Below are 26348 nucleotides of genomic sequence, written 5' to 3'. Positions count from 1 at the left end.
TACTTGTTTTAAATGGCTTTACAATGTTTTATTCATTTTTACCTTTTAAACAGTATGATTTATGTTTTAATAATTTTTGGATATTCCATAAATGCTTATTAATACCAAAGACATCCACAGACATTCCAAATGCTCTTGTGGTTTTGACAGAAGCTGAGCCTTGGAGAATGGTTTAAAGAAGTGGCGATCAGCATTTTTGGATAAGGGTTGCCATTTACATTGCAAAGGCCCTGTGCTCCATAGGAACTCAAGTCAAAAATTAGGTTTGGGGATCAAATTTTCACCACAAGTAAGTATAAGTAAAGGAGGATTGCTGTTTCTTAGCTCTTTCACCTTATTCCTTGAGGTAGGCAAGTTATCAACTTTCTAAATCTCACACATCTGGCCCATGGGCTGTGTTTTATGCACAACTGAGGTAGACATTGCAAACAATCTGGGATCAAAATCTCTAGATGATTTCTCCCTCATTAATCTGTCTGTGTTTAAGGTAAAGTGTTGAGTGCATAAACTGATTCTTTTTGGAATAAATGACCATGCCTCTACTGACCACTGGGGGAAAAAAAACTACATAGTATACATGTACTTTAAACACACTTCCTAGTGTGAGAACTTTAGACAACACTCACGATAAAACCTCAGCCAACCATAACACGATGAACCCTCACCTAACCATAAATTGTTTGGATTTAAATAGTTGAATCTTGAGTTCACCATCACTATTAATTAACTTGATTATCTATCCAATTTGATATATCATGAATAAGACAAAGCACTTACTGCAATGATATTGAAAAAGTCATCATCTCCGAGTGTGTCGAGGATAGAAGAAACGGTTTGTTTGGCTATTGTCATGCGAAGCCCTTTCATACTTCCACTGACATCAACCAAAATGATAACATCTTTGGGTGAAGTGGCTGCCTGGATATACCTGAAGGTAAAACAGGAAAAGCTACAACATGTGGTCTCCAAAAACATTCTGAAAAATGAGCAATGGCTGTAAACTATTACCTACCATTTGCGGTTCCTGCAGTCAAATGCAATGACTCCATTTTCATCTGGCTCCCATTTTATGCCTATTTCCAAGGAATCGTGCAGTTTAATGTGAATGAAAAGAAATGGGAGAAAAGAAATTAGTGAGCATCTGTCAGACTAAATCATATAAAATAATAATTATACATTTTCCCATATGTTTTACAATTTCATTTTGCATAAAGACAATGAAGGAATAAGATCATTGCTTTACATTTCTTCTTATAAGTGCTTTCATGCTGTTGGCTGCTTTCCAAGATCAAACTAATTATTTCATTGTGTCTGGTTTAGAATGCACTATTAACCTGGAGAACTTACGTATACACTGAAGGTTAGGAAATGTGACCAAGGTTCTTTAAAAGGAGGTGGCCAAGTGAAACATTGAATGCTCTGGTGACTTTAAGGACACAGATTTTGTTCCCAATCCTAGAGCGCTCCAAATGCATAGGAACACAAATAGCTTAAAAAAGAAATAGTGTAGCTTTGTTGCAGTCACCTCAGGAATTTTAAGAGGAGATTCCATAGAGAACCTTAAGACTTACACAGAAGCCCTGCATACCACCCACCATCAGGCGTGCCCTGCCCCATCTGTGGCTCCCACTCTAGGTTCATAAGCCACTTGGGAATCCACAAAACTGGAATCAAGGCAAGTTATCCTTGATCTCAAGGGACTGTCCAAGAAGAAGAATACTGTTTACTGAGCACGCAACCTCATCCCTTCTGTTTCTCAGCCAGGTGGGTAGGGTTAAAACCAGCCAATGACTACACCAAAAGCAGGTAGATCATCTGCTTTGTCCCTGCTCAAAGCAGGTGATCCATCCTGTGCTCCATAAACTGAGGTAGCTGTAGACGCAATCATAAACACAAACAGATACTTATTATTCTTTTATTGAGATATAGTGTGGAATAGGCCCTTCCAGCCCTTCAAGCCACACCACCCAGCAACCCTCAGTTTAACCCTAGCCTAATCATGGGACAATTTACAATGATCAATCAACCTACCAAATGGTATGTCTTTGGACTGTGGGAGGAAACCAGGGCACCTAGGAGAAACCCACTTGGTCACAGGCAGAACATATAAACTCCTTACAGACAGCAGCGGGAATTGAACCTGGATCACTGGTATCGTAAAGTGTTGTGCTAACCACTTCGCTACTCTGTCGTAATTATGTACTATTACCCAAAAGAAGCATTGTAATAACTGTTGGTACTCCTACATAGTAAGGAGAATATAAACTAAGTCCCGTAGATTGTATGACATTACAATACCTCCCTTATAATTTCATACAAACTACATGAGTACAAAATGTTATTCATGATTTCTACTTGCATTATTATCTCAGCAATAGATTTATCTTTATTTGATCTACCTTTTCATTGATTAGTTTTATTTTGAAATGAGACTTGAATCTTGCTTTGGCATGAAATGCAATCTACATCTGTGTCGACCAAAGACAAATCTGAAAACTTGACTCATAGCAAAAACCAAAATGGGTTCTTCATTAAACCTACCCAAGTGTTCTTCAGAAGCACCCAAACCACAGGGTTCGTGCTAAAGGCAGACAAGGAAGTCAAAGCCTGGTGGATGTCAGTTGCAGTACTTGGCTAAGTCACCACCTACACCAAGTATTTCAGAAGTCAATGTCAACTTGTGCAATAGCATTTAATTTCTCCATGTGTGAGGAACAGCCAAATTGAAAAGGTGCTTGGATCACAATTACACCATGTCAGGACTAGCAGATACAGCAGAAATGAGATGAATAAGCGTGCTGCATGGGGGATAAAGTAGAGATTATTCTCACATCATTCATCCTGACAGCACGATGAAAGTGAAAAGCGTGACACAATGATGGGAAAATTTGATGGGCATTTCACCATCATTATATTGTCACTGCTCAAAGCAGGTGATCCATCCTGTGCTCCATAAACTGAGACAGCTGTAGATGCAATCATAAACACAGACAGGAATTTATGTAATATTACCTGAAAGAAGCATTGTAATAAATGTTGAGTACTTCAACATAGCAAGGAGAACACCCAGCTGTACAGGGTAAATGCCACAATCGGGAAAAATGGGTACCATAGATTGGGTCTGAAAGGAAATAACCCTTAAGAATGTTGGATCATGCGGGATTCTCTCAACATCTGTCACAAGTGGAATCAAAGACTGCGAATCAGGTCAGGAAGTACAGGAACTGAACCTTAGCTGGGTTGCTTCTCATGGGACCTTTGCTTGGAGCAGAAACATTGCCAAACCTAAAGATCACCCACCTCAGAATGGGAGAGGGAAATGTCTGCTGATGCCTGGGTCTTTCTGCCTGCCATCTGCCACCGCTGACAGGAGCACCACTGTGGAGGAGACTAAAGATGACTTGAAGGATAATCCTTTATATTGAACCTTCTCAATATGTACAGCAACTATCTGGGCAGAATAGCTGAGAGCCAACAGCAATGACTGGCAACAGGAATGAACACAGAACATAGAACATAGGAAATCTACAGCACATTACAGGCCCTTCGGCCCACATTGTTGTGCTGACCATGTAACCCACTCTCGGAACTGCCTCAAATTTCCCTACTGCATAGCCCTCTATTTTTCTAAGCTCCATGTACCTATCCAGGAGTCTCTTAAATGACCCTATTGTATCCACCTCTACCACCTTCGCTGACAGTACATTCCACACACCCACCACTCTCTGTGTGAAAAACTTACCTCTAACATCCCCCTTGTACCTACTTCCAAGCAGCTTAAATCTATGCCCCGTCATGTTGGTCACTTCAGCCCTGGGAAAAAGCCTCTAGCTACCCACATGATCAATGCCTCTCATCATCTTATACACCTCTATCAGGTCACCTCTCATCCTCTGTCACTCCAAGGAGAGAAGGCCAAGTTCACTCAACCTATTCTCATAAGGCATCCTTTCCAATCCAAGCAACATCCTGGCAGTGTTAATTACTGTTTTCAGAGAAAGTGGGTTGTTTTCTCTGGAGTGGCAGAGGCTAAGGAGAAATCTGACAGAGGTTCATAAGATTATGATTAGATAGAGTAGACGGGCAGCATCTTTCACACAGAGTTGAAATGTTTAATACCAGAGGACATACATTTAAGGTGAGAGGGGCCAAATTCAAAGGAGATGTGAGGCGCAGGTGTTTTTACAGAGAGAACACCCAGGTGCCTGGAATGCATTGCCAGAAGTGGTAGTGGAGCCAGATACATTAGGGATTCTGAGAGAAATTAAATAGGCACATGAATGTGAGGGAAATGAGAGGATATGGACATTGTGTCAGCATAAGGGATTAGTTTAGTTGGTCATTTGATTATTAATTTAATTGGTGTGGCACAACATTGTGGGCTCCTGATGAAGGGTTTCGGCCCAAAACGTCATCACTACCTCCTCCCATAGATGCTGTCTGGCCTGCTGAGTTCTGCCAGCATTTTGTGTTTTTATTTATTTCCAGCATCTGCAGATTCACTCGTGTTGCCTTTGAATCCACCACTTCCTGTTGCCTTTTCTGTTCCTGGGCATTGGTGTTCCATACCGGGCCATGATGCAACCAAGTAGGGCTTTCTCCTCAGTGCATCTATTCAGACTTGTCAAAATTTCTGGTGACATGCCAAATGTATGCAAACTTCAAAGAAAGTTGAAGCAGTCATGCCTTCTTTGTGATGACACTTACACGCTGATCCCAGGACAGATCCTCTGATATGTTAATGCCAAGGAATTTAAAGCCATTGGCCCTCTAATAAGGACTGGCCCATGGACCTCTGGCTTTTTCCTCTGTATTGGATAATCATTTCTTTGGTTTTAGCTGATGTTGAGTGAGAGACTGTTGTTGTGGTACCACTGAAGCAGATTTTCAATTTCCCTCCTAGGTTTATGCTGCATTCCAAGTATCTGGGGTGGGGTGTTAGTAATGGTAATCTGTTGGAGAAAAGATTGCTATTCTGCCACAGGACCCTGCGAGCCTCTTCATGTATAACTATCCAGGAAAGAAGCAATTTGGCCTTGGTGTCAAAACTCAACTTGAAATCCTGAGTGTCTTCATGCTTATGCAATCATCCTTTCTAGCTTACTATCAAAATAGTTATTTAGACATAATGAAAATGCAAGAAGTACCAAAAAATCTACAAATCTACAGCAAAACTACACCCCATTGCATACAAAAATGATTATACCCTAATGCATTCCACTGGTGTCTGTCATCCATGTGCCTTTGAGTATTCAGTGCTCCAATTGAGTTTCTGGTAGTGTCTATAATCAAGGAGACTGCAGATAACTTGGGATGACAACATAGTCCAGCTCCCAGCCAAGAAGATCTGGCTAAAGATAACACCATCTTAGTGTAGGTGAGAAATCTGGGCTAAAAGACAAGGGCATGGAAAGCATTGTGGGTGTGGGAGGGTGAATAATGTTTTCCTGAGACAGAAAGACATGCTCCATGGAGTCACTCTCCCATGGTGCTTTCTCGGCAAGTTTAAGGTTCTAACAGAGGAAAGTTTGCTGAATTCTAAGAACTTTCTTTGCAGTATTAAGTCCAGGTCTTTCCTCTGTAGCACCATGTTACAATCGAAGCTGAGACCATAGCCAACAATCCCTTCTAAGCCTGTGCTAAAGGAGTGGCCTATCGCTTCTAAGTGGCAAAGGATGAGATCGATTATCTTTGAAAAAATCTATGGCAAATTCGTGCTCTTTGAAGCTCTAGCAGTTATGATAATTTCACTGTGCAAACCCATGAACATTTCAAAATCTTCATTTTCACTCTCTGCAGATAACCTGTGTGTAGCCATTGCCATTGGCAAATTGGCCACAGGTCTCCCTTGCCTCCTGTCCTGTAACACGTCACTTGTGCCCAGTCTTTCATTACTTTCAGATCCTACTTTTCCGTTCTGTGAATGATAGACATTTGACTTTGTAGATCCATTTTTTATCATTGTCCCTACATCATTTGTAGGGACTGCCTGCCTGCCAGTCCTGGTTGCATTTGTTGAGTATTTCACTTGAGATTGTGGCTTTTGAGATGTAGATTAGACCTAATGATACCATCATCTTCATTTTTTCCAATCGACATTCTAAAGCTCTTTTTGCTGCACCATTTCTACAATGATGGTTAAGTTGTGCAATGGGATCCTCTGGATAGATCCTGTTGATGCCATTTGACCATAAGATCATTAAACATAGGAGTAGAATTGGGCTATTTAGCCCATCATTTACTCCCCCATTGTACCATGGCTGATTATTTTCCCTCTCAAGCCCATTCTCCTGCCTTCTCCCTGTAATCATTGACAGAAATTGTTGTAAGGTGAATAGATGAGTGATGGAAGTGGGGTGTATTGAGGCATTATTTAGAGAATACTTTCATTAACTTTTTGAGGTTGTTTATACTCTGTGACACTCAACCCATTTCAATACTCCATTCGGAGTCTGAAGCTGAAAATTCAAGATTGTTTTTTTCCTGCAGTCTGGCACCTGTTCTCCAAGTTTTCCATTGCAATGCCCTAAATCAGTGCTGACTTTGTGCCATTTCTCATTGGTCACAAGTCCAATTCACTTCCTGCATGACTGCCAGCATCTGGTCCAACTCCATCTTGGGAGATATATCATCTTCAAGCAATGTAGGCCAACAGAAACTGGCAGTAGCTTCTTACATTAATGGCCCATACAGATGGTTCAGTTCAGTCACTGGACACAGATGAAAATGACCAGCTTTCTGCATACAATCAAACTGGTACAAGCTAATCACTTGTTTGTGGACTATCAAAAGCCAAAACTCCCCACAACTACCTCTCTTCTTCCTTTCTCCAGTGTTTGAGCTATTACCCAGAGCAGGGGTTCCCAAACTTTTTAATGCCATGAACCCTTACCATTAACCAAGGGGTCCATAGACCCCAGGTTGGGAACCCTGATTTAGAATATTACAATTATGTATAATGCATAAAGTGAGGCCACATGAGCAAAAATATTAAGTGTTATTTAAGTAGAAGAATTTGCATCAAATTGAAGGTTTTGAATCTTGGAACTGAAATGACTCTTAGCAAAAAGATTTCAATAAATCCAGTAATAGAGAAAGAAAAGTAAATTTAATACTGTTAGCAGCGGAACAAGCTTCAAGCAAATTTGCAAGCGCTTTCATCCCAAGGATTTATCAAAATCATCATAAGGGAATACTGTGCTTTGACAAAAACTGAAGATAATGCACGTAAGGTTGCTGATATGCTAGGAGCCCTTGGGACAAAGTCAGGCTGTAGATAGGCTGTTTTTGATGAGCAAAACAGGAGGTTAATTACGCTTAATACCCTGTTTGGATGATTGAGACATCTACACATGCTTTTGAAAGCCATCAGGACAGTAAATATTCCAAAGTACAGCCCATAGAAAATAGATTAGGTAGGACTAACGGGAGTCAAGCTGCTTGTGGATGATCCTGTACTCCCAATGCAACCTCCTCTGAATTGATGAGACCCAAACTAAATTGTGGGGACTGTTTATTTAAACACCCCTGCTCCGTCCACCTAAACCAGAGTTTCCCAGTGGCCAACCATTTTATTTCCTTTCCCCATTCCCATTCTGACATGTCAGTCCTTGTCCTCCTCTTCTGCAATGATGAGTGGAGGAGCAACACTTCATGTTCCATCTAGGTAGCTTCCAACCTAATGGCATGAAGATTGATTTCTCCTTCCAGTAATTTTTTTCTTTTTTTTTGTTTTCCCCACCTTCTTCCCTCTTTTTCTATTTCCCCACTCCAGCCTCTTACCTTTTCTCCTCACCTGCCTAACACCTCCCCCTGGTGCCACTCCTTCTTCTCTTTCTCCCATGGTCCTCTCCTCCCCTGTCAGATGCCATTTACTCCATCCCTTTACCTTTCCTGCCCACCTGGCTTCACCTATCACCTCCTAGCCAGTTTTTCTTCCCCTCCCCTCTCCTATTATTCTGGCATCTCCCCACTTCCTTTTCAGTCCTGATGAAGGGTCTCAGTACAAAACATTGCCTGTTTCAGAACCTGAATCAGAATCATGTTATTCGCCAGTATGTGAAACGTACCAGAATTGATTGTGGATAGGTGTCAAGCATAAAACACAGGACAATACCAGAACCGACAACACAATAGCAACAAATACTTTACAAGACAATAGTGCAAACAGGCATGAGCTATCGACAATTAGCAGAATGATCATATGCACAAATGTCAATAATCAAGTTTAAATAAAGTAAACGTATGAACAGATTAAATAATTATCAACAGAACAAAGAGAACAGGAAAGACCATTTAACAGATGTTGTGCAGGGGCAATCAGAATATTACACCCGAGTGGATTTTCTTGAGAAGCTGGATTGCTACGGGAAAGAAGCTTTGGAGATGGTGTGTAGTGCTGATGGTGATGGACTCGTAGCATCTCTCTGATAGCAATTTGGTAAATATGTGACTGCTAGCATGGGTGGAATCAGCAGTATTTTTCAGCCCTTTATTTCACTCCGGCAATGAACAGATTTTTTAATGTCGGTAGCTGACAGCCAATGATCTTCGCCACTGAGTGGACCACTCGTTGAGTGGACTTAGAGAGGGAGGAGGCAGCAGGGAACTAAATGGCAACAGAGGTGGTCATAACACTCTCAATGATAGCTGAGCAAAAATTCATCAGGATCCACCCTGAGATTCATCAGGATTCACCCATTTCAGAGGGCAGAGCTTATTTATGATGGGGGCTAATCAGCAACGCCTTTGCTTGCATCTTCGGAAACGACTCTATTTCTATCTTTGATTTCTCTTTTTTTCCCTTTCAAGATTCCTTTGAAGACCCTGACCTGGAATTACTCTCTGACTTCAGTTCTTTGTGGGAATGGAACCAGCTTTCAGGGCCTCACGGCCGGCCGCTTTTCGATATCTCAAGGATGTGACCTGGAAGGCAGGCAGGCCTTCAGCGTTCTGGATTTTCACAGCGCTGGAGACAGGTTGATTCAAAGCTGGTGCCGCCGCCTGATGTGCCATGGGAGAACGTGGAAGATCATAAGCAGCGGGCTTACTGCTGGCTGTGCCCAGAGACCTAAGTTTTTTGGGTACAGAGCTTGGAAAATGCGACGCAACAGACTTTTAACACCATAAATCAGCCAATTGTTTTGTTTTGTCTTCCCTCTCGCTGTGAAACGGGGACACCTCTTTTTCCCTTATTAGGGAGAGAGAGAGAGATCCTGTGGTATGTCGAATACCAGGTGAACGAATAGACTTTGGAGCACTGCGTCTGTGTCCCTACTGATGTCTTGCTGCACGTCTGAGTGCTCGGTGGGGGGCACCAATGCTTTTTATGCTGGTGGAGGGGTTGATGCCTCGCTGCTTATGCGTGGGAGGGTGGGCTGGGAGGGGCTTTGCAGTTCCAACATTTAACTGTCATTCATTCTTTGGGCCACTCATCTGTTTTTGTGGATGTATGTGAAGAAAAAGAATTTCAGGATGTATATTGTATACATTTCTCTGATATTAAATGGACCTGTTGAAACCTATTGAAGATGTTAAGTTCCTTAAGTTAGCATAAGAAGAGCAATCTTTACTGTGCTTTGCTAATGATAACCATAATGAGCTTGTTGCACTCCAATGTATTGATATTGGTAGTCTCCAGGAATTTGAATGACTCGATCACAGACAAAGCCTGACCATTAATTTCCAAGGGGGTTGTTGGCAGAATTCAATCCTCATTTCCACTGCTTTGATTGCGTTAAACTCCAAGTTGTTACGAGCATCCCATGCTGCAAGACAGTCTACCTCTTTTTGATCACAGGTTACATCATTATAAGAGATGGGACCAACTACAATCATGTCATCCACAAACATTCATTTTCATAGATCTTGCCTGACCAGCTGAGTTCCTCCAGAACTAGCGTGTGTTGCTCTGAATTTCCAGCATCTGTAGAATATCCCAGAGTTTATTTTTCTAAGCAGTTTGCCTCCAAGAGTAATCCAAGTGAAATTCAATTGAATCATTAAGTGGGACAAAAAGCAATATGTCATGTTGTAGAACCAAAACAAAGTGCTAGAAACATACAACATTGGGCATTGGGTGGAGGGAATGGGATTTGGTTAACATTCTGATGAAATGTAAACCATGAATCCACCTTCCACCTTTCACAGATGCTGCCTATTGTGCATTTCTTGATCAAAGTGGAAATGATCACAAACCCATTCCAATTCTGCAAATGATTGCAAAATTTCCAAGTCAACTAATATGTTTTGAGACATAAATAACAAAACAGATCAGTATACCATAGCAAAGTTAGGGCTAATCCTTCAAGCTGGCTGTTGGCTCATAACTTCACATACTAGAAGAAAGAGAGATCATCTTTATTTGTCACATGCACGTCGAAACATACAGTGAAGTGCATTGTCTCTATCAAATCAAATCAGAGAGGTCTGTGGTGGCAGCCCACAAACATCACCATGCTTCCAGCACCAACATAGCAAGCCCATGGCTCACTAACTCTGGGCAAACATCTTTGGAATATGGGAGGAAACTGGAGCACCAGAGGAAACCCATGCCATCACAGGGAAGGAGGACAACCTTCTTCCAGGCAGTGATAGTAAGTGAACTCAAATCAGTGATTATTGGCACTAACCACGATACTACCGTGCTGCCCACTGATGGTACACAATTTAAGTAATTTTCTATACAGAATGTATAAAATTCTACATTACTGTGTCAAATAGCAAGAAACCACAACCTGAAAGGATAGAAACATTGAGCACATTGCTGTGGTTCAAAATTTGCAAAGGTAAAATGTAGATTTTGCTTTACTTGTCCATGTGATGTGGACATCACTGGCAAAATCAGCAATATTGTCCACTCCTAATTGTCCCAGGACTGAGGAGGCTAAATAATCACACACAATCATGCATCTGGAGTCACATTATGGACAGCTTAGATAAGGAGAGCAGACTGAAAGGCTTTAATGAACCAGATGGAATCCAATAGTTCAATGGATATTATAGAGACCAATTTTCCTTTTAATAAATTAATTGAATTAAAATTCCCCAGCTCCATTTCAAGCTGATATCCCTGGATCAATAGTCCAAAACTCTAGCTGCTAGTTCAATAACTTAATGATACGCTAACGCACTACTCAGTGAAAGGGCTGTGGAGATGTCCTGTACACATTGCAATGGCAGATTTCTGATGTAATGATTCAGTGAATGGAGATGCTCATAGAATGGGTCTTCTGTTCACTGCTCTGAAAATGGGAGAATCCAGACCCAGTTACATTGGTCAAGGTTGATCTAGTTTGTAAACGTGATTTTGTCAAGGTTCCAGCCATTGAGAGAGACTGCCATTAATGAATCACAAAATGGTGCAATATTACCACAGAAAGGAAGGAAACAAAGCTCACACACACTATCAAACAATTACGGAAACTTGTGGCTATTCATTCCCGTTTCTAAAGTCTAATGTCAACTTCCACATCACAGTAACAGAGAGCTGGTGGTCAATAGGGTATCTACAAAGGAGTCTTATCTCAATTGCACACAATGGGTGAGAAGCAAAAATGGTTACATCTTAACTAAAGTCTATTATGACCCAAAGAAACAGTGCTACAAGATTGAGGAAACCCCACCACATATTATGGTGGTGTATATTTCCCTTGTGGTAGTGTCGAACTACTGATTGATCCAGGGTGGACATTACTTTCTCTGTCATTATACTCTTGTGTATGGTATCAATAATAATGAATGAGATACATCCCTAGCATATATGGTCTTTTGTACACATAACAGAATTTAAATATAAGTTCAAGTTGAAGTTTAATTGTCATTCAACTTTACATGGATACCCATGAGTACAGCCAAATGAAACAGCATTACTCCGGGGCCAAGGTGCAAACCATGCTACCAGCAGTCACACACAGCAGAAGGCACGCGTAGCACATACAAGATAGCAGTAAAATACATTCACACAAAGAGAATATAGTCCAGGTCCCTGTATTCATGAAAGTTGCCACAGTTTGCAGTCGAACACAAGGCATCTTGTCTAAACATAAGACCATAATGAATAAGATATAGAAGCAGAATTAGGCCATTGAGTCCATTGAGTCTGCTCCACCATTCCATCACAGCTGATTTATAATTCCTCTCAACTCCATTCTCCTGCCCTCTCCTCATAACTTTTGATGCCCAGACTAATTGAGAACCTATCAACCTCTGCTTTAATTATACTGAATGACTTGGCCTCCACAGCCATCTGTGGCAATGAATTACACAGACTCACCACGCTTTAGCTAAAGAAATACCTCCTCATCTCTGTTCTAAAGCAACATCCTATTCTGAGGCTGTGCCCTTTGGTTCTAGACTCACCCACAACAGGAACCATCCTCTCCACATCCATTCTATCCAGACCTTACAATATTCAACAGGTTTCAATGAGATCCCCCTCATTCTTCTAAACTTCAGTGAGCACAAGCTCAGAGCCATCAAACGCTCCTCATTCAAAAACCCTTTTGTTCCCAAAATCGTTCTTGGAACCTTCTCTGGACTCTCTCCAATGCCAACACATCTTTTCTTAGATAAGGGACCCAAAACTGCTCACAATACCCCAAATGTGATCTGACCAATGCCTTATAAAGCCTCAGCAATACCTCCTTGCTCCTATATCCTAGTTTTCTGGAATTGAATGCTTACATTGCATTTGCCAACTCAACCAGTAAGTTAACCTTTAGGGAATTCTGCAGAAGGACTTACAAGTCCCTATGCACCTCTGATTTTGGAATTTTCTCCCCATTTAGAAAATAGTCTATGCCTTTATTCCTTCAACCACAGTACATGTCCTTGCACTTTCCTTACACTATATTACATGTGACGCTTCTTTGCCCATTCTCCAATCGATCTGAGTCCTTCAGCAAACTCTCTGGTACCTCAACATTTCCTGCCCCTCCACCCATCTTTGTATCATCTGCAAACTCGCCTACAAAGCTATCAATTCCATCATCCAAAACATTGACATTGTGGTGAACTACATATACCCGTCGGGACACGCCCCCCCCCCCCCGGCCATAGTGGAAGCTATTAGGCACTGGAGGCACTATCTCGCCGGCAAAAGGTTCACCTTGCTGACTGACCAGCGCTCAGTTGCGTTCATGTTCAGCAACCAACAGCGGGGCAAAATCAAAAATGATAAAATTTTGCGGTGGAGAATGGAACTCTCCACCTACAACTATGATATCCTGTACTGGCCTGGAAGGCTCAATGAGCCCCCTGATGCCCTATCCCGGGGAGCGTGTGCCAGCGCACAGCTCGACCAGCTATACGCTATACTCGACCATGCACATCTTTGCCACCCGGGGGTCACCTGATTTTACCATTTCGTGAAAGCCCGGAACCTGCTGTACTCCCTTGAGGACATCAGGACGATGACCAGGGACTGCCAAGTCTGCGCTGAGTGCAAACTGCACTTCTACCGTCCTGAAAAGGCGCAACTTATCAAGGCCACCCGCCCCTTTGAGTGACTGAGTGTTGACTTTAAGGGCCCCCTTCCCTCCACCGACCGCAATGTCTACTTTCTCAACATTATCGACAAGTACTCGCGGTTCCCCTTTGCCATCCCCTGCCCCAACACCACTGCCACGTCCGTCATAAAAGCTCTGCGCCAGCTCTTCACTCTGTTCGGATATCCCTGCTATGTCCACAGTGATAGAGGGTCCTCCTTTATGAGTGACGAGCTGTGCCAGTACCTGCTGGCTAGGGGCATTGCTACTAGTCGGACCACAAGCTATAATCCCTGGGGAAATGGACAGGTGGAGAGGGAGAATGCCACAGTGTGGAAGGCCATACTTTTAGCCCTTAAGTCAAAAGGGTTGCCGGTCTCTCGATGGCAGGAGGTCCTCCCCGAGGCACTCCACTCTATCCGCTCCCTGTTATGTAGGTCCACCAATGCCACCCCTCACAAGCGCCTATTCTCTTTTCCCAGGAAGTCTGCCACTGGGACCACCCTACCAGCTTGGCTGACATCCCCAGGGCCAGTGCTGCTCCGGAAACATGTGAGGAGCAATAAATACTCCCCGCTGGTTGAGAGGGTTCACCTTCTACATGCGAACCCCCAGTATGCTTACGTGGTCTTACCTGATGGGCGGGAGGACACGGTCTCCATCCGTGACCTGGCGCCCGCAGGAGCAGCAGACCACTACCCTGAACACTCCACGGTAACTATGAACCCTGTACCCGAGGTGACACCGCACACACCGAGCCCTACACAGACTCCTCACGACACTCCTATACCGGGTGTCTTGCATGCGCATATACTAGGCACACGCATGAGGGATCACTGACGCCCAGTTAGGCCGGAACCAGCACAACCACCGTCTCCGGTGCAATCACCACCGGCACCTGTGCAATCACAGCCGGTGCTACGTAGATCGACCACCTGATAGACTTAACCTGTAAATATACTTGTAAGAAACTTCGCCCCATGGGGACTCTCTTTTAAAACAAAGGGGGGGGGTGAATGTGGTGAACTACATATACCTGTCTGGACACGCCCCCCCGCTGACTGCTCATGTGGCTCCTCCCACTGACCGTGGCTCCTCCCACAGACCCCGGTATAAAGGCGATTGAGGCCTGAGCCCTGCCCTCAGTCTCCAGGATGTAGCATGGTGGTCAATTGCTGCTTGTTCTTTCTTCCAGTCAATAAAAGCCGATATCTCGCCTCACGTCTCAGAGAGTTATTGATGGTGCATCAGACATACTGTATAATATGAAGAGGTCCCAATACCAACCCCTGCAGAACACCATTAGTCACTAGCAGTAAACCAGAATAAGCCCCCTTTATTCCCACTCTTTGCCTCATTACAGCCTGCTAATCTTCTATCCATGCTAGCATCTGACTATAATACCACAGACACTTATCTTGTAAAGCAGACTCATGTACAGCACTTTTTCAAAATCCATCAACAACATCCACTGACTCTCCTTTGTCTATCCTGCCTGTTATTTCCTCAAAGAATTCCAACAGATCTGTCAGGCAAGATTTCCCCTTAAGGAAACCATGCTGACTTTGAACTACTTTATCATGTACCTCCAAATACCCCAAAACCTCACTCTTAACATTAATATTAGATTCCAATATCTTCCCACCACTGAAGTCGGGCTAACTAGCTTCTGATTTCCTTTCTTCTGCCACCTTCTTTTCTTAAAGAATGGAGTGACATTTGCAATTTTCCAGTCATCCAGAACCATTCTAGAATCGAGTGATTCTTGGGAGGTCATTACTAATACCTCCACAATCTCTTCAGTGACCTTTTTCAGAGCCTTGGGGCATGCTCCATCTCGATCAGGTGACTTATCTACCTTCAGACTTTTCAGCTTCCCAAGCAACTTCTCCTTAGTAATAGCAACTGTTCTCAATTCTGTCTCTTGAATTTCTGGCACACTGCATCAGTGAAGACTGCTGCAAAATATTTATTACATTTGTCTGCCATTTCCCACCTGAATCTCCAGCCATTGCTGTTCTACTATCATTCCTGAGGATGTCTCCTTCAAATCAACTTTGGCCAACTCCTTTCTCATGCCTCTGTAATTCCCTTTACTCCGCTGTAATAGTGATACATCTGACTTCATCTTTTCCCTCTCAAAATGCAGGGTGAATTCTATCACATTATGATCACTGCCTCCTAAGAGTTCCTTTACCTTAAGTTCCCTAATCAAATCTGATACATTACACAACACCAACTCCAGAATTGCCTTTCTCAATCCATAATTGCCTTTGTGGGTTCAACCACAAGCTGCTCTAAAAAGCTATCTCGTAGGCATTCTACAAATCCCCTCTCTTGGGAGCTAGCAACAACCTGACTTTCCTGATATACCTGCATATTGAAATCCCCCATGACTATTGTCATGTTGCCCTTATTACATGTCTTTTCTATCTCCCACATTCTGGCTACTGTTTGGAGGCCAGTATATACTGTTTGCAACTCCCATCAGGGTCTTTTTACCCTTGCAGTTTGGGTTAACCCCATCCACATGGATTCTACATCTTTCAATCCTACGTCACCTATAAGGATTTGATTTCAATTTTTACCAACAGATCTTCCCCATGCCATTTACTCATCTTGTAGTAAAATCTTTTAATTTGGCAAATGTTTGAATTCGTAATGGAAGAAGACCTTCTTATGATGTGCTGCTGCATGTCTAGAACTGAACTTAATATTACTGTCACTAAAATAAGTGAAAGCTGTTAGACTGCATCTTTACTCCACTGCCCTGATAATGAAGTCCTCGAGTAATCATTCTGTTCTGTCGACATCTATGTGCTACAATTAAATGGGAATTTAGAAGTTTTAGTTTGCAACCTTTTAACACTTTGTGATCTGGGCAAAAAGCTTTCTCATACGACAAAGTAAGTACTGTAGCTCCCAGTCAGGTAATTTGGAAACAGCTTGTGAAAAGATGCAAAGGATTTAAGCCAGGTGTTTTCTAAAACTAAAGCCCCTTTAGAATAGTTTTGCATGAGAGAGATTTTGGTAGTGAAGAATAGACTGGGTAACAAACCTTACTGCAACACATGTCTATGGATTTTACAGCAACTTTTCTGGAAATTGTAAATTCAACTGGTCTCCTGTTTTAAATTCAAACAGTGAAGTTAACTTTTTGTTTATTATCGGCTGTTTTGCAGACAGAGTGATTTGTAATTTATTTTCATACCTGGATATTGTCTGAAAAATCCATTGGCACTTCCAAAATATTGCCATATTAGTGAAGGATCTCGTTCAAAATTGTCAACAAAAACTTTGTTTAATGCTTCAGACCAAGAAACTCCATTTACTATAGCGGGATCTGTAAAATAAGAACAGTAACTTTTATATACAAAAATAGTAATTGCCAACAATGTTCACATCTACACAGAGGTTTCCAATTTCAGATATGAATCTGGAGGGCAACATGAATGAAATTACTTAACATTAAAGTAGAAATCTAAAGATGAATTACTAGAATCCTGATAAGAACAGTGTGTAGGATCCCCATCAAGCTGTCTCAGATGTTCAAAAGCATATCTCAGTGAGTAATAGTACACAATTTGAAAATATTAAATAAAGGAACTAAAAATTCAAAAATAAAAGTACTATTTCCAAAGATATTAGAGCTGAGGAAGTTTGACAAATAACGGGCAATGAAGGGCTTTGTAGACATTATAGGTCCAAGTTGAATGTTAGATCAATGCTGAGACTACCTGAACTTAGTTGGTTAATACAGTAACTAACTTGCTTTCCCCCAGTTAAGATAAGGCAAAATAGTTCCAATCTCCTGCTCACCGACTGAAATCAAGTCTGAATATTGAGCTATGCCAGAACTGGACTGCAGATGAGTAATAGGAACATCACAAAGGCAACTACATATCAAAAAGACTTTTCATTGACTATAAGGCATATCAGAAATTTGAGATTTTAAAAGCCAGTCTTCCCTGTCTTTCATTTTTAATCAAATTCATAAATAGGGCTCACTCAACTGTGGTCCTGCAGGGTGTTTGGAGTCTATTTTTCTTCCATGATAGATTACAGCATCGAAAACTGGTGGCAACAGATGGAAGAGAAAGGACTATTGAGTTGAGAGAAGGTGTAAAATTAACTGTAGCTATAGAAGATAAATGGATCAATTCAAACTGTACAATCGACCACTGATTTCACATGAGCTTTTACATTCAACAAATTGTGTCACTAGGTTTGTCATTCAACCATTCTTTGATCAAATCCCTGTTAACTGAAAAATCCCTGTGGTAAAGCATTGAGAAACCTTACAGCATTGATGCAATACACTCCATCATCTTACAATAGTCACTAGCGTACAGGTGAGAAAATAAATTGGATGCTACTATATATGCTGGGTTCTCTATCTAAGGAGCGATATACTTAAAATGGAAGGAATTCCACAAAGGTTGACCAAATTGATTACTGGAATGGAAGGATTGTATTAGAAGAAATGATTTCACCCTGAGGGCAGCAAGTCTTTGAAATTGTCTATCCAAGCGGGCCACAGAGGCTAATTCCACAAATCCACAAATATATTCAAGACTGAATTCAGTATTTTCCCCCAAGCCGTTAGACTCTTCAATTCCCAGAGTCTAGTCTGACACTAACACACACAAACACACACACCACTCCATTCCACTCCCTTTGCATTTTTTGCTCATTTTTTTCTCAATTCCTGCTAAAACATTGTTTACATTTACACCATTTATTATTATATTGTAATTTGCCCTTTACTGTGCCTATTGTCTTGTTTATTAATTATTGTACTGTCTTGCACTGTTTTTGTGCACTTTATGTAGTCCCATGTAGGTCTGAAGTCTAATGTAGTTTTGTGTTGTTTCATGTAGCACCAGGGTCCTGGAGGAACGTTGTTTCATTTTTACTGTGTACTGTACCAGCAGTTATGGTTGAAATGACAATAAAAGCGACTTGACTTGACTTGAATAGATTTTGGATATTAAAGTTGCTTCAGGAAAGCAGTGTTGAAGTACAGTCCATGATGTGGTTGACAAGAAGCGGACATGATAAGCCTAGTGATCTACACCTGCTTCTATTTTTTTCAATTCTTTTGTTCTTATATCTGGGGAGAAAATACTGCAGTGTCAAAATCATAAACATGAATTTGTGCATCAGGCCAATAAAGAGAATTGCTTCTCATTATCAGGAGCTTGCAGCAAAATATGCAATTTGGGCACTGTGCCAAAGAAAAGCAGCGTTCTTTGCACATTTCCTAATTCAGTATATTATCCTCATTCTTTGTAGAAATAGAGCTGACATTTTCTTGTGATATGGTGCAGAGTAGGCTCTCCCGGCCCTTTGAGCCATGCCGCCCCAACAAACCCCCAACAACCCCGATTCCCCCTTACCTAATCATGCGACAGTTTACAATGAGCAATTAGCCTACCAGGTATGTCTTTGAACTGTGGGAAGAAACTGGTGAACCCATGCATTCCACAGGCAGGGCATAAAGAGATTCCTTACAGATGGCGCCGGAATTGAACCCCGAACTCTGACGACCCAGACTGTGATAGCATTGCACTAACCGCTACCCTACCATAACAATTGAATTGAAGTTATCTGTCACATTCTCAGTCTTAAATGTAACTGCACTCCTTCTTATGTAATGTTGTCAAAATGGGGAGTAAAAATAAAGGCAAGTAATGAGTAAGTAAGTAACTTTCCACAGAATTTTAATGATCATTAGAACGATCATCATCATCACCTAATAAACCAAAAAAAACTATTAAATTTGTATTTTAACTTTCATTTTTGAACAAATCATTTTCTGTCCATAGTTATAATGTGACTAACATCTGAAACATGCAGTGAAGCATTAAATTGGAATTGTTTGTTCGGGATGCACTACATCCTAATACTTAGCCAGCGTTCGGTTTGTGGGAAAGGAAGAATTTGCTTCTGGATTTCTTTTGACAAAATTAGGCACCAATAAAACACTGAAATTAGGGCTGAATCGATTTGCCTCTTGCCCATTTTGTTGATATTTTTCTCTTGAACAGCTTTGTTTAAGCAATATTAGGTCATAAAGATATGGACTGAATTGCACTGCACCATTAGAGTGCAAATAAGGATTTCAATCATGTGGTAATTTTAAAAAGAACAATGCAACCTGAAAACAAACTAGTAAAATAACAATAAATTTAAGGGAGAAGAGCATGTAATTCAACTGTTGAAGGAAAAAGCAAACATAAAAGGTCAAATCAAATGTAAAGAGATTATGATACTTGACAAGTTCAGATTTACACTCAGTTTCATTTATTTATCACATGTACCTTAAAGCATACAGTGAAATGTATTAACAACCAACTAAGAATGATACATCTTCTGGCGTCAATGTAGCATACGCAGAATGTTCAGTAGGACAGCAAGCAACAAAATAAAAACAGTAAAAAACATTCCCTTTCCTCTCCCCCACCCATGGACACAGTCCTCCCCAGGACACTGACTGCAAATTCCAGGAAGTTCCGATATTGGCAACAAAAGTAGTTATAATGATCCACAACCTCAGGATAACCAAAAAGGTTTACAGTCAATCAGTTATTTTTGAATTGTGGTTTACTTCCTATCATAATGTAGAGGACACAATTCCATTCATGGCGGGGCCCAGAGACAATAGAACCATTACCAGAGCTTCAGTAAATCCAATCCAGTCTGTTGTTATTTCATTGTAATAAAGGGGACTGAACAGAGATTGAATGTGTAAAATGATGGGAGGTCAATATGGTGTGAACCGAAGGGACCTTTACCCTGGAGAGAGAAATAATTGATTACCCAGTTAGAGAGGAGCTGAGAAGCAATGTTTTCACCCAGAGTAATGGAGTGATGGAATTCACTGCCTGAAAGGGCCGTGGAGGCAGAAACTCTCATCACATTGAAAAAGATCCCTGCATTAGCACTTGAAGACCTGGGGCAAAAATGACAGAAAAGTAATAACAAAGTAAAGGGATAGAATTGTTTAAGTGACAGATGTGTGGAATAGAGATTTCTAATACTGAGGATCACTCTATCCATTCTATAGTTCATGTCAATTAATACTGGGAAGTATATGTTTGTATCAACTAGAGTCATTGCTACAAAATTGAAGAACTCAGTTATTCCATTCTTGCTTGACTGCCAGTTATATCCAAAATGTCATGAGGCATGTGATTCATGGGAACTTGGCTACATGAATTCAGAATGGGCTTGAGCATAATCTGTCTAGAAGTCAATGACCAGAGGTGTTCCACAGGGATCTGTTCTGGGACTCCTGTTCTTTGTAATTTATATAAATGACTTGGATTAGTAAGTCTGCAGAAGACACAAACATTGGTTAATTGTGTAGGAGGTTGTTGTAGGTTGCAACGGGATACAGACAGAATACAATACAGAGCTGGAAAGAGAAGTGGCAGATGAAGTTTAATCTGGAAAAGTGTGACATGACACACTTTAGAAGATCAAACTTGAAAGTGGAGTACAAGGTTAATGGCAGGATTCTTAGCAGTAAGGAGGAACAGAGGGATCTTGAGGTACAAGTGCATAGATCCTTCAAAGTTCCCACGCAAGTTGATGAGGTTGAAATGAAGGTGTATGGTGTGTTGGCCATCACTACTCAGGATTAAGTTCAAGAGCCTTGAGGTAATGTTGCAGCTCTATTTAGACCAACTTGGAGTATTGTGTTCAGTTCTGGTTGCCTCACTATTGGAAGTATGTGGAAACTTTAGAGAGGGTTCAGAGGAGGCTTACCAGGATACTACCTGGATTAGAGAATATGTCTCATGAGGAAAGGTTGAATGAACTAGGGTGTTCTCTTTGGGGCAAAGGAGAGTGAGGGGAACATGGTAGAGATGGGTAAGATTATGAGAGGCATAGATAAAATGAACAGCACCTTTTTCCCAGGGTGGCAATGACTAATGCAAAAGGGCATCCATTTGAGGTGAGCGGAGGAAAGTTCAGGGAACTATCAGAGGTAGGTGTTTTACACAGAGAGTGGTAGATTACTGATACAATAGGAACATTTAAGATAGGCACCTGGATGTGAGAAAATGGAGGGTTACAAGCTGTGTAGGAAGGAAGGGTTATATTGATCATGGAGTTGGTTTATATAGGTCAGTACACCATTGTACACTGAAGAGCCCGCACACCATGGCACTGTTCTATGTCTGAACTGCAACACCACGCAAAGCCAATACACCATGTTTACCGTCAGTACATATTTCTTGTGTGAAATGTACAAATCATTCCATCTGCCTCAAATTTATGTCTGCAGTGTTAACAAAAGCCTTTGATTAAATGTGCTGAATAGATATTGTAAAAGTCCTGCTTTATTGAATAAAAAATGTCAAAAGAACTGAAGAGCACAACATTGATAAAAGCACTATTGTTTTAAACGTACACTATTTCAATATGTTGACTGGCGTCTTAGAACATGCTGCTTTCATCATGAATTATCATTGTTTCATCCTCAGACGTTCTTTTGATCTCCTATAACATTCTACAATCAAGGCACTGCCTTGCAGCTAAGATTTAAAAAAATGTTGGCCATAACACCAGAAAATTGGAGACTGTAGCTTTAAAACTGTCAATTGAGTATCCAGTTCGGTCCTTTAATATTGAATTCTGAATTAACTTCAATCTTTCTGAATACATGTTAATGTCTATCAGCAACATTTACTTCAAAAACAGTCCACGTCTTTGACGGCAGTGAGCCATTAACAGCCATTAGAAGACTGGGTCATTTTGGAGGCAGAAGCTCGTGATACAAAACCTGATCAACATTCACAAAATGCTGGAGGAACTCAGCAGGTCAGGCAGCTTCTATGGAACTGAACAAACGGGACGTTTGGGCTGAGACCCTTCTCTTCAGGACTGGAAAGAAAGGGGGGAGATGCCTGAATAAAAAGGAGGGGGAAGGGAATAAGGATATCTGGAAAGCAATAGGTGAAGCCAAGTGGATGGGAAAGGTAAAGGGCTGGAGATGAAGGAATCTGATGGGAGAGGACAGTGGACTGTAGGAGGAAGGGGAGATGATAGGCAGGTGAGAAGAGGTAAGAGGCCAGTGGGGAATAGATGAAGAGAGGAAGGGCCGGGAATTTTAATTTACCAAAAGGCAAAATCAATATTCATGCCATTAGGTTGGAGGTGACCCAGGCGGAATATAAGGTGTTGCTCCTTCACCGTGTGGGTGGCCTCATCATGATGCAAGAGGAAGTCTGATGTCTAGTCACTGCTTAGAGCCTGCTTTGCCTTTTGGGCCCAGATGGCCATCTACATCCAGACAACATAGGTGTAATGCGCTGTAATGGTTTCTCCGTAATGTTTCACTGCTAAGGCTAATGAAGTGGCTTCTCTGTAATGTTCACTGCTGAGGTAACAGTTTGGCTGTAGCAGCAATGTTTGGGTTATGGATGGAGATAACAGGACTGTAGAATGCAGGTTAGCCAATCAGGATTTTGTTGCTCTGTCGTGTGAATCTCAAAGAAGATTTTTTGAGGGCTTTTGCTGGGGAGAGATGAGGAAAGAAGACGCAAATGAAAGATTTGGTAGACCACCGGACGGGGTGGACTCGGAGCAAGGGTCCAAAGGGCAGTGACGATCGGAGGAGGTGAATGATTGACTTATCAGTGAGCTTCAACTTTGCACTATAGACTGTTTAATAAGACTGGGCCCTTTTTATATTTCTTTACTAACCATATAGTCTGCACACATTGGCTGCACAAACATGAAATACTGTCATCACAGTGGTAAATAAAATCAAGTCCCATGCTCCTAATTCGCGACTATTTTGAGATTTTGTATTGAGAATGATGGAAAGTTTGAATGCTCATTCTTGCACACAGAAGTCAAATGGCTTTCAAAAGAAAACTGCCCGAGATGCTTTTATGTGCTTTTTGAAATTGTGATGAAATTCTTTGAAGACTCAAATGTTCATTCAGTAATCAATTCAAGTTAGGCATGACATTGCTTATTTGTCAGAATAATTTGCAAAGTTTAATGAAATCAGCCTTCAATTGCAAGGAAATGATGTGAAATTTATCGAAGTTAAATCAGTCATCTCCACATCTCTGTCCAAGTTAATCCTACTGAAATGCAACACTGCCCGTTGTGACCTTTTCCAATTTCCGAGTCTCCCTGAGTTGGAAGAGAAAGAAAGAGTATCAGATAATGAACTTCAAGTGTAACTGTGCCCTTTGGACGAGCTGCATAAACATGTCAGAGAGATTTCAGGCTTGTCTCTCGATCCAAGTTCCAAAATGGGTAATAAATCCATTCCTGAACACTTGTAGTGAAGAATTAACTGGAAGGGTGGAAGAAGAACTGATCTCGATACAAAATGACTTTGAACTGAAGCTTAGGTTCATACCAAGACTTTCGGTTGCAGAAAGAAATTTCTGAATGCTATCCTGCACTGTGGAAAAAGGTCAAGAAGTTCATTATCGCCTTTCCAACATCATATTTAGTGAAGCACAGTTTCAGTGCTGTCGCCCAACTTTGCTCAAAGCAAAGGAACAGGCCACAAATTACTGAACATAACATTTGTTTGAAAACAGAATCCGAATCTTAACAATGCAACAAACATACTGGCAATCGCTCACTTCAGCAAGCATCTCTAGCCATTTTGTGCACAAACAAGGGCATTGCCTAGCCAGATTCAGGCATTTCATGTCTTCAACTAGATTTTATTGCAGTTAAATTTAGTAAGTCGAAATATTGGTCAATGGTTTAACATATGAATCTCCTGCATCTTTTATTAAATCTTTTTGTTTCTAAACTGCTTTGAAGTAACAGCAGAAGTTCTTTTCAGAATGAATGGCTTCATTCTTCCAAACAATTATTTTCATAAAATATGAAGTGGGAAAAAAATAGGTGGTTGCTCAAGGAATTAATTCTTGCATTCATTATTTGTATGGCCAAATGTAATCACTTAATATGTAAAATTAAATCATGTTGTTGTTTTAATTTATTCTGCATAATTTATGATTCTGCAGAATCATAATCAAAATAATTTGTGATGCTGAAAGCTTTGAAATTTTCACAGCAATTAACAATATTCTGTTGCTCCTGAGCTCATCTCGCTCAATCTACATTTGACTACACTGAAATACGAGTCAAAACTAATTTTAGATTAGGCAAAAGGAACTTATTCCAATTTAACAGGTAAGAAAGCTATGAATATCAAAAATAAACAAACAAGAGCTGTCAAGGCAGGAATGTCCAGCTTGGAAACATTTTTATCTAATAATTTCGTTATTACAGAATTCAAAGAACTGGCATTCTAAAGCAATTTTCTGACACTTCATAAAATTGAACTTCCATTCTGTTTTGCTTAATATTGTTATTTAACCTTGAAAAAGAATTTGCCCCACTTATTATTTTCAAGGTTATATCTTCTTGCAATCATTCAAGTTGAGTAAGATGTTCTGCTAAAGGGTCTGTTGAGGTCATTGACTGTATCCTGTGCACCCAGTGTGGCCTCCTGTAGTCGATGAGACCTGACATAGATTGGGAGATGGCTTCAATGAGAACCTACACTTCATCTGCCAGAAAAAGCAGGAATTCAATTCCACTTCCCATTCCGACATGTTGGTTTATGACCTCCTCTACTGCCATGATGAGGCCACACTCAGGTTGGAGGAGCAACACCTTATATTCTGTTTGGGTAGTCTACAGTCTGATGACTTGAACATCAATTTCTTGAACTTCTGGTAATTGCTGCCCCCTCTTCATTATTCCCCATTCCTGTTTCACTCTCTCACCTTATCTCCCTACCTGGCCATCACCTCCCTTTGGTGCTCCTCTCCCTTCCCTTTCTCCCATGGTCCTCTATCCTCTCCAGTCTGATCCACCCTCCTCCAGCCCTTTATCCCTTTCACCAGTCAACTTTTTATCTCTTTACTTCATTTGCTCCCCGTCTTCTGATCTCATCTATCACCTGCCGCCTTGTACTTCTTTCTCCCCTCCTCCCACACTTCTCTCCTTCCTTTCCAGTCCTGAAGTAGGGTCTTGGCCAGAAATGTTGACTGGGTTACTCTTTTCCACGGATGCTGCCGGACCTGCTGAGTGCACCCAGTATTCTGTGTGTGCTGCTTTGGCTTTCCAGCACCTTCAGATTTTCTCATGTTTGTGCTCCTAAGGGGTTGTCTTTTGGTGGGTCCTCAGGTGGCTGTAGGTCCACATATTCTGGTGCAGTGTGGACCTGAGTAAGTGGTGGCTGTGGCTAGTGGTTGGATCCTCTGGTTGTTCAGTCTCTCCTTTCACAGCAGCCACTTGTTCTCCACAGCACAGTGGAGGCCATACTCATTTCCGCAGCTCCCTCTTGAACAGATTTCCTCCAAGTGTATCCGTTGAGTGCAACATCTTCCCAGATTTCCGATGTAAAGTTGAATTTCTTCAGGCTGATTTTGATGTTACCTTTGAAGTGTTTTCTTTGCCCACTAGTTGGGCAGAAACCACACTGTGATTCGGCGAGTACTTCTTCATACAGCAAAAGGAGTCAATTGGCATGGATACATGAAAGAACTTTTCTTGTTGTTGACAGAAGGGAGATGCCTCTGTAATTGCCACAATCTGCCTAGTCCTCCTTCTTCAATATGGTCACTATTACAACAGCCCAGAGCTCTGAGAACAGTTGTTCCTCTTCCCAGACTTTCAGGAGCAGGGCATGGTACAGGAGTGCTGGTCCATTTTCCTTAAAGGTCTCTGCTGGGATCCCATCAGGACCAGCGGCTTCGTTGCTTTTCAGGCTCCCGATGGGATCATGGACCTCTTTCATAAAGGATGGTCCCCCTCCCCCATGTCTTCTCTTTGGTTAGTAACTTCTGATTCAGAAATGCT

At 41.4% G+C, this 26348-nt stretch overlaps 1 protein-coding gene across 5 annotated transcripts in view; it reads right to left on the bottom strand.

The window, feature by feature from the left end:
* cacna2d3a (calcium channel, voltage-dependent, alpha 2/delta subunit 3a) overlaps positions 1 to 26348 on the bottom strand; it is a 782368-nt gene that overhangs the window by 405823 nt on the left and 350197 nt on the right. For all 5 annotated transcript variants that reach the window (XM_073072214.1, XM_073072211.1, XM_073072212.1 and 2 more), the window contains exons 6-8: positions 16699 to 16830; positions 1013 to 1073; positions 778 to 928 (exon numbers count right to left, since the gene is read on the bottom strand). In XM_073072214.1, coding sequence (XP_072928315.1) covers positions 778 to 928; positions 1013 to 1073; positions 16699 to 16830 — 344 coding nt within the window. The remainder of the gene's footprint in view (positions 1 to 777; positions 929 to 1012; positions 1074 to 16698; positions 16831 to 26348) is intronic.

Source organism: Hemitrygon akajei, chromosome 19 (assembly GCF_048418815.1).
Source record: "Hemitrygon akajei chromosome 19, sHemAka1.3, whole genome shotgun sequence".
Classification (NCBI taxonomy): Eukaryota; Metazoa; Chordata; class Chondrichthyes; order Myliobatiformes; family Dasyatidae; genus Hemitrygon; species Hemitrygon akajei.
The sequence above is the reverse complement of the archived record's forward strand: the minus strand, read 5'-3'. Positions and strand labels throughout refer to the sequence as shown.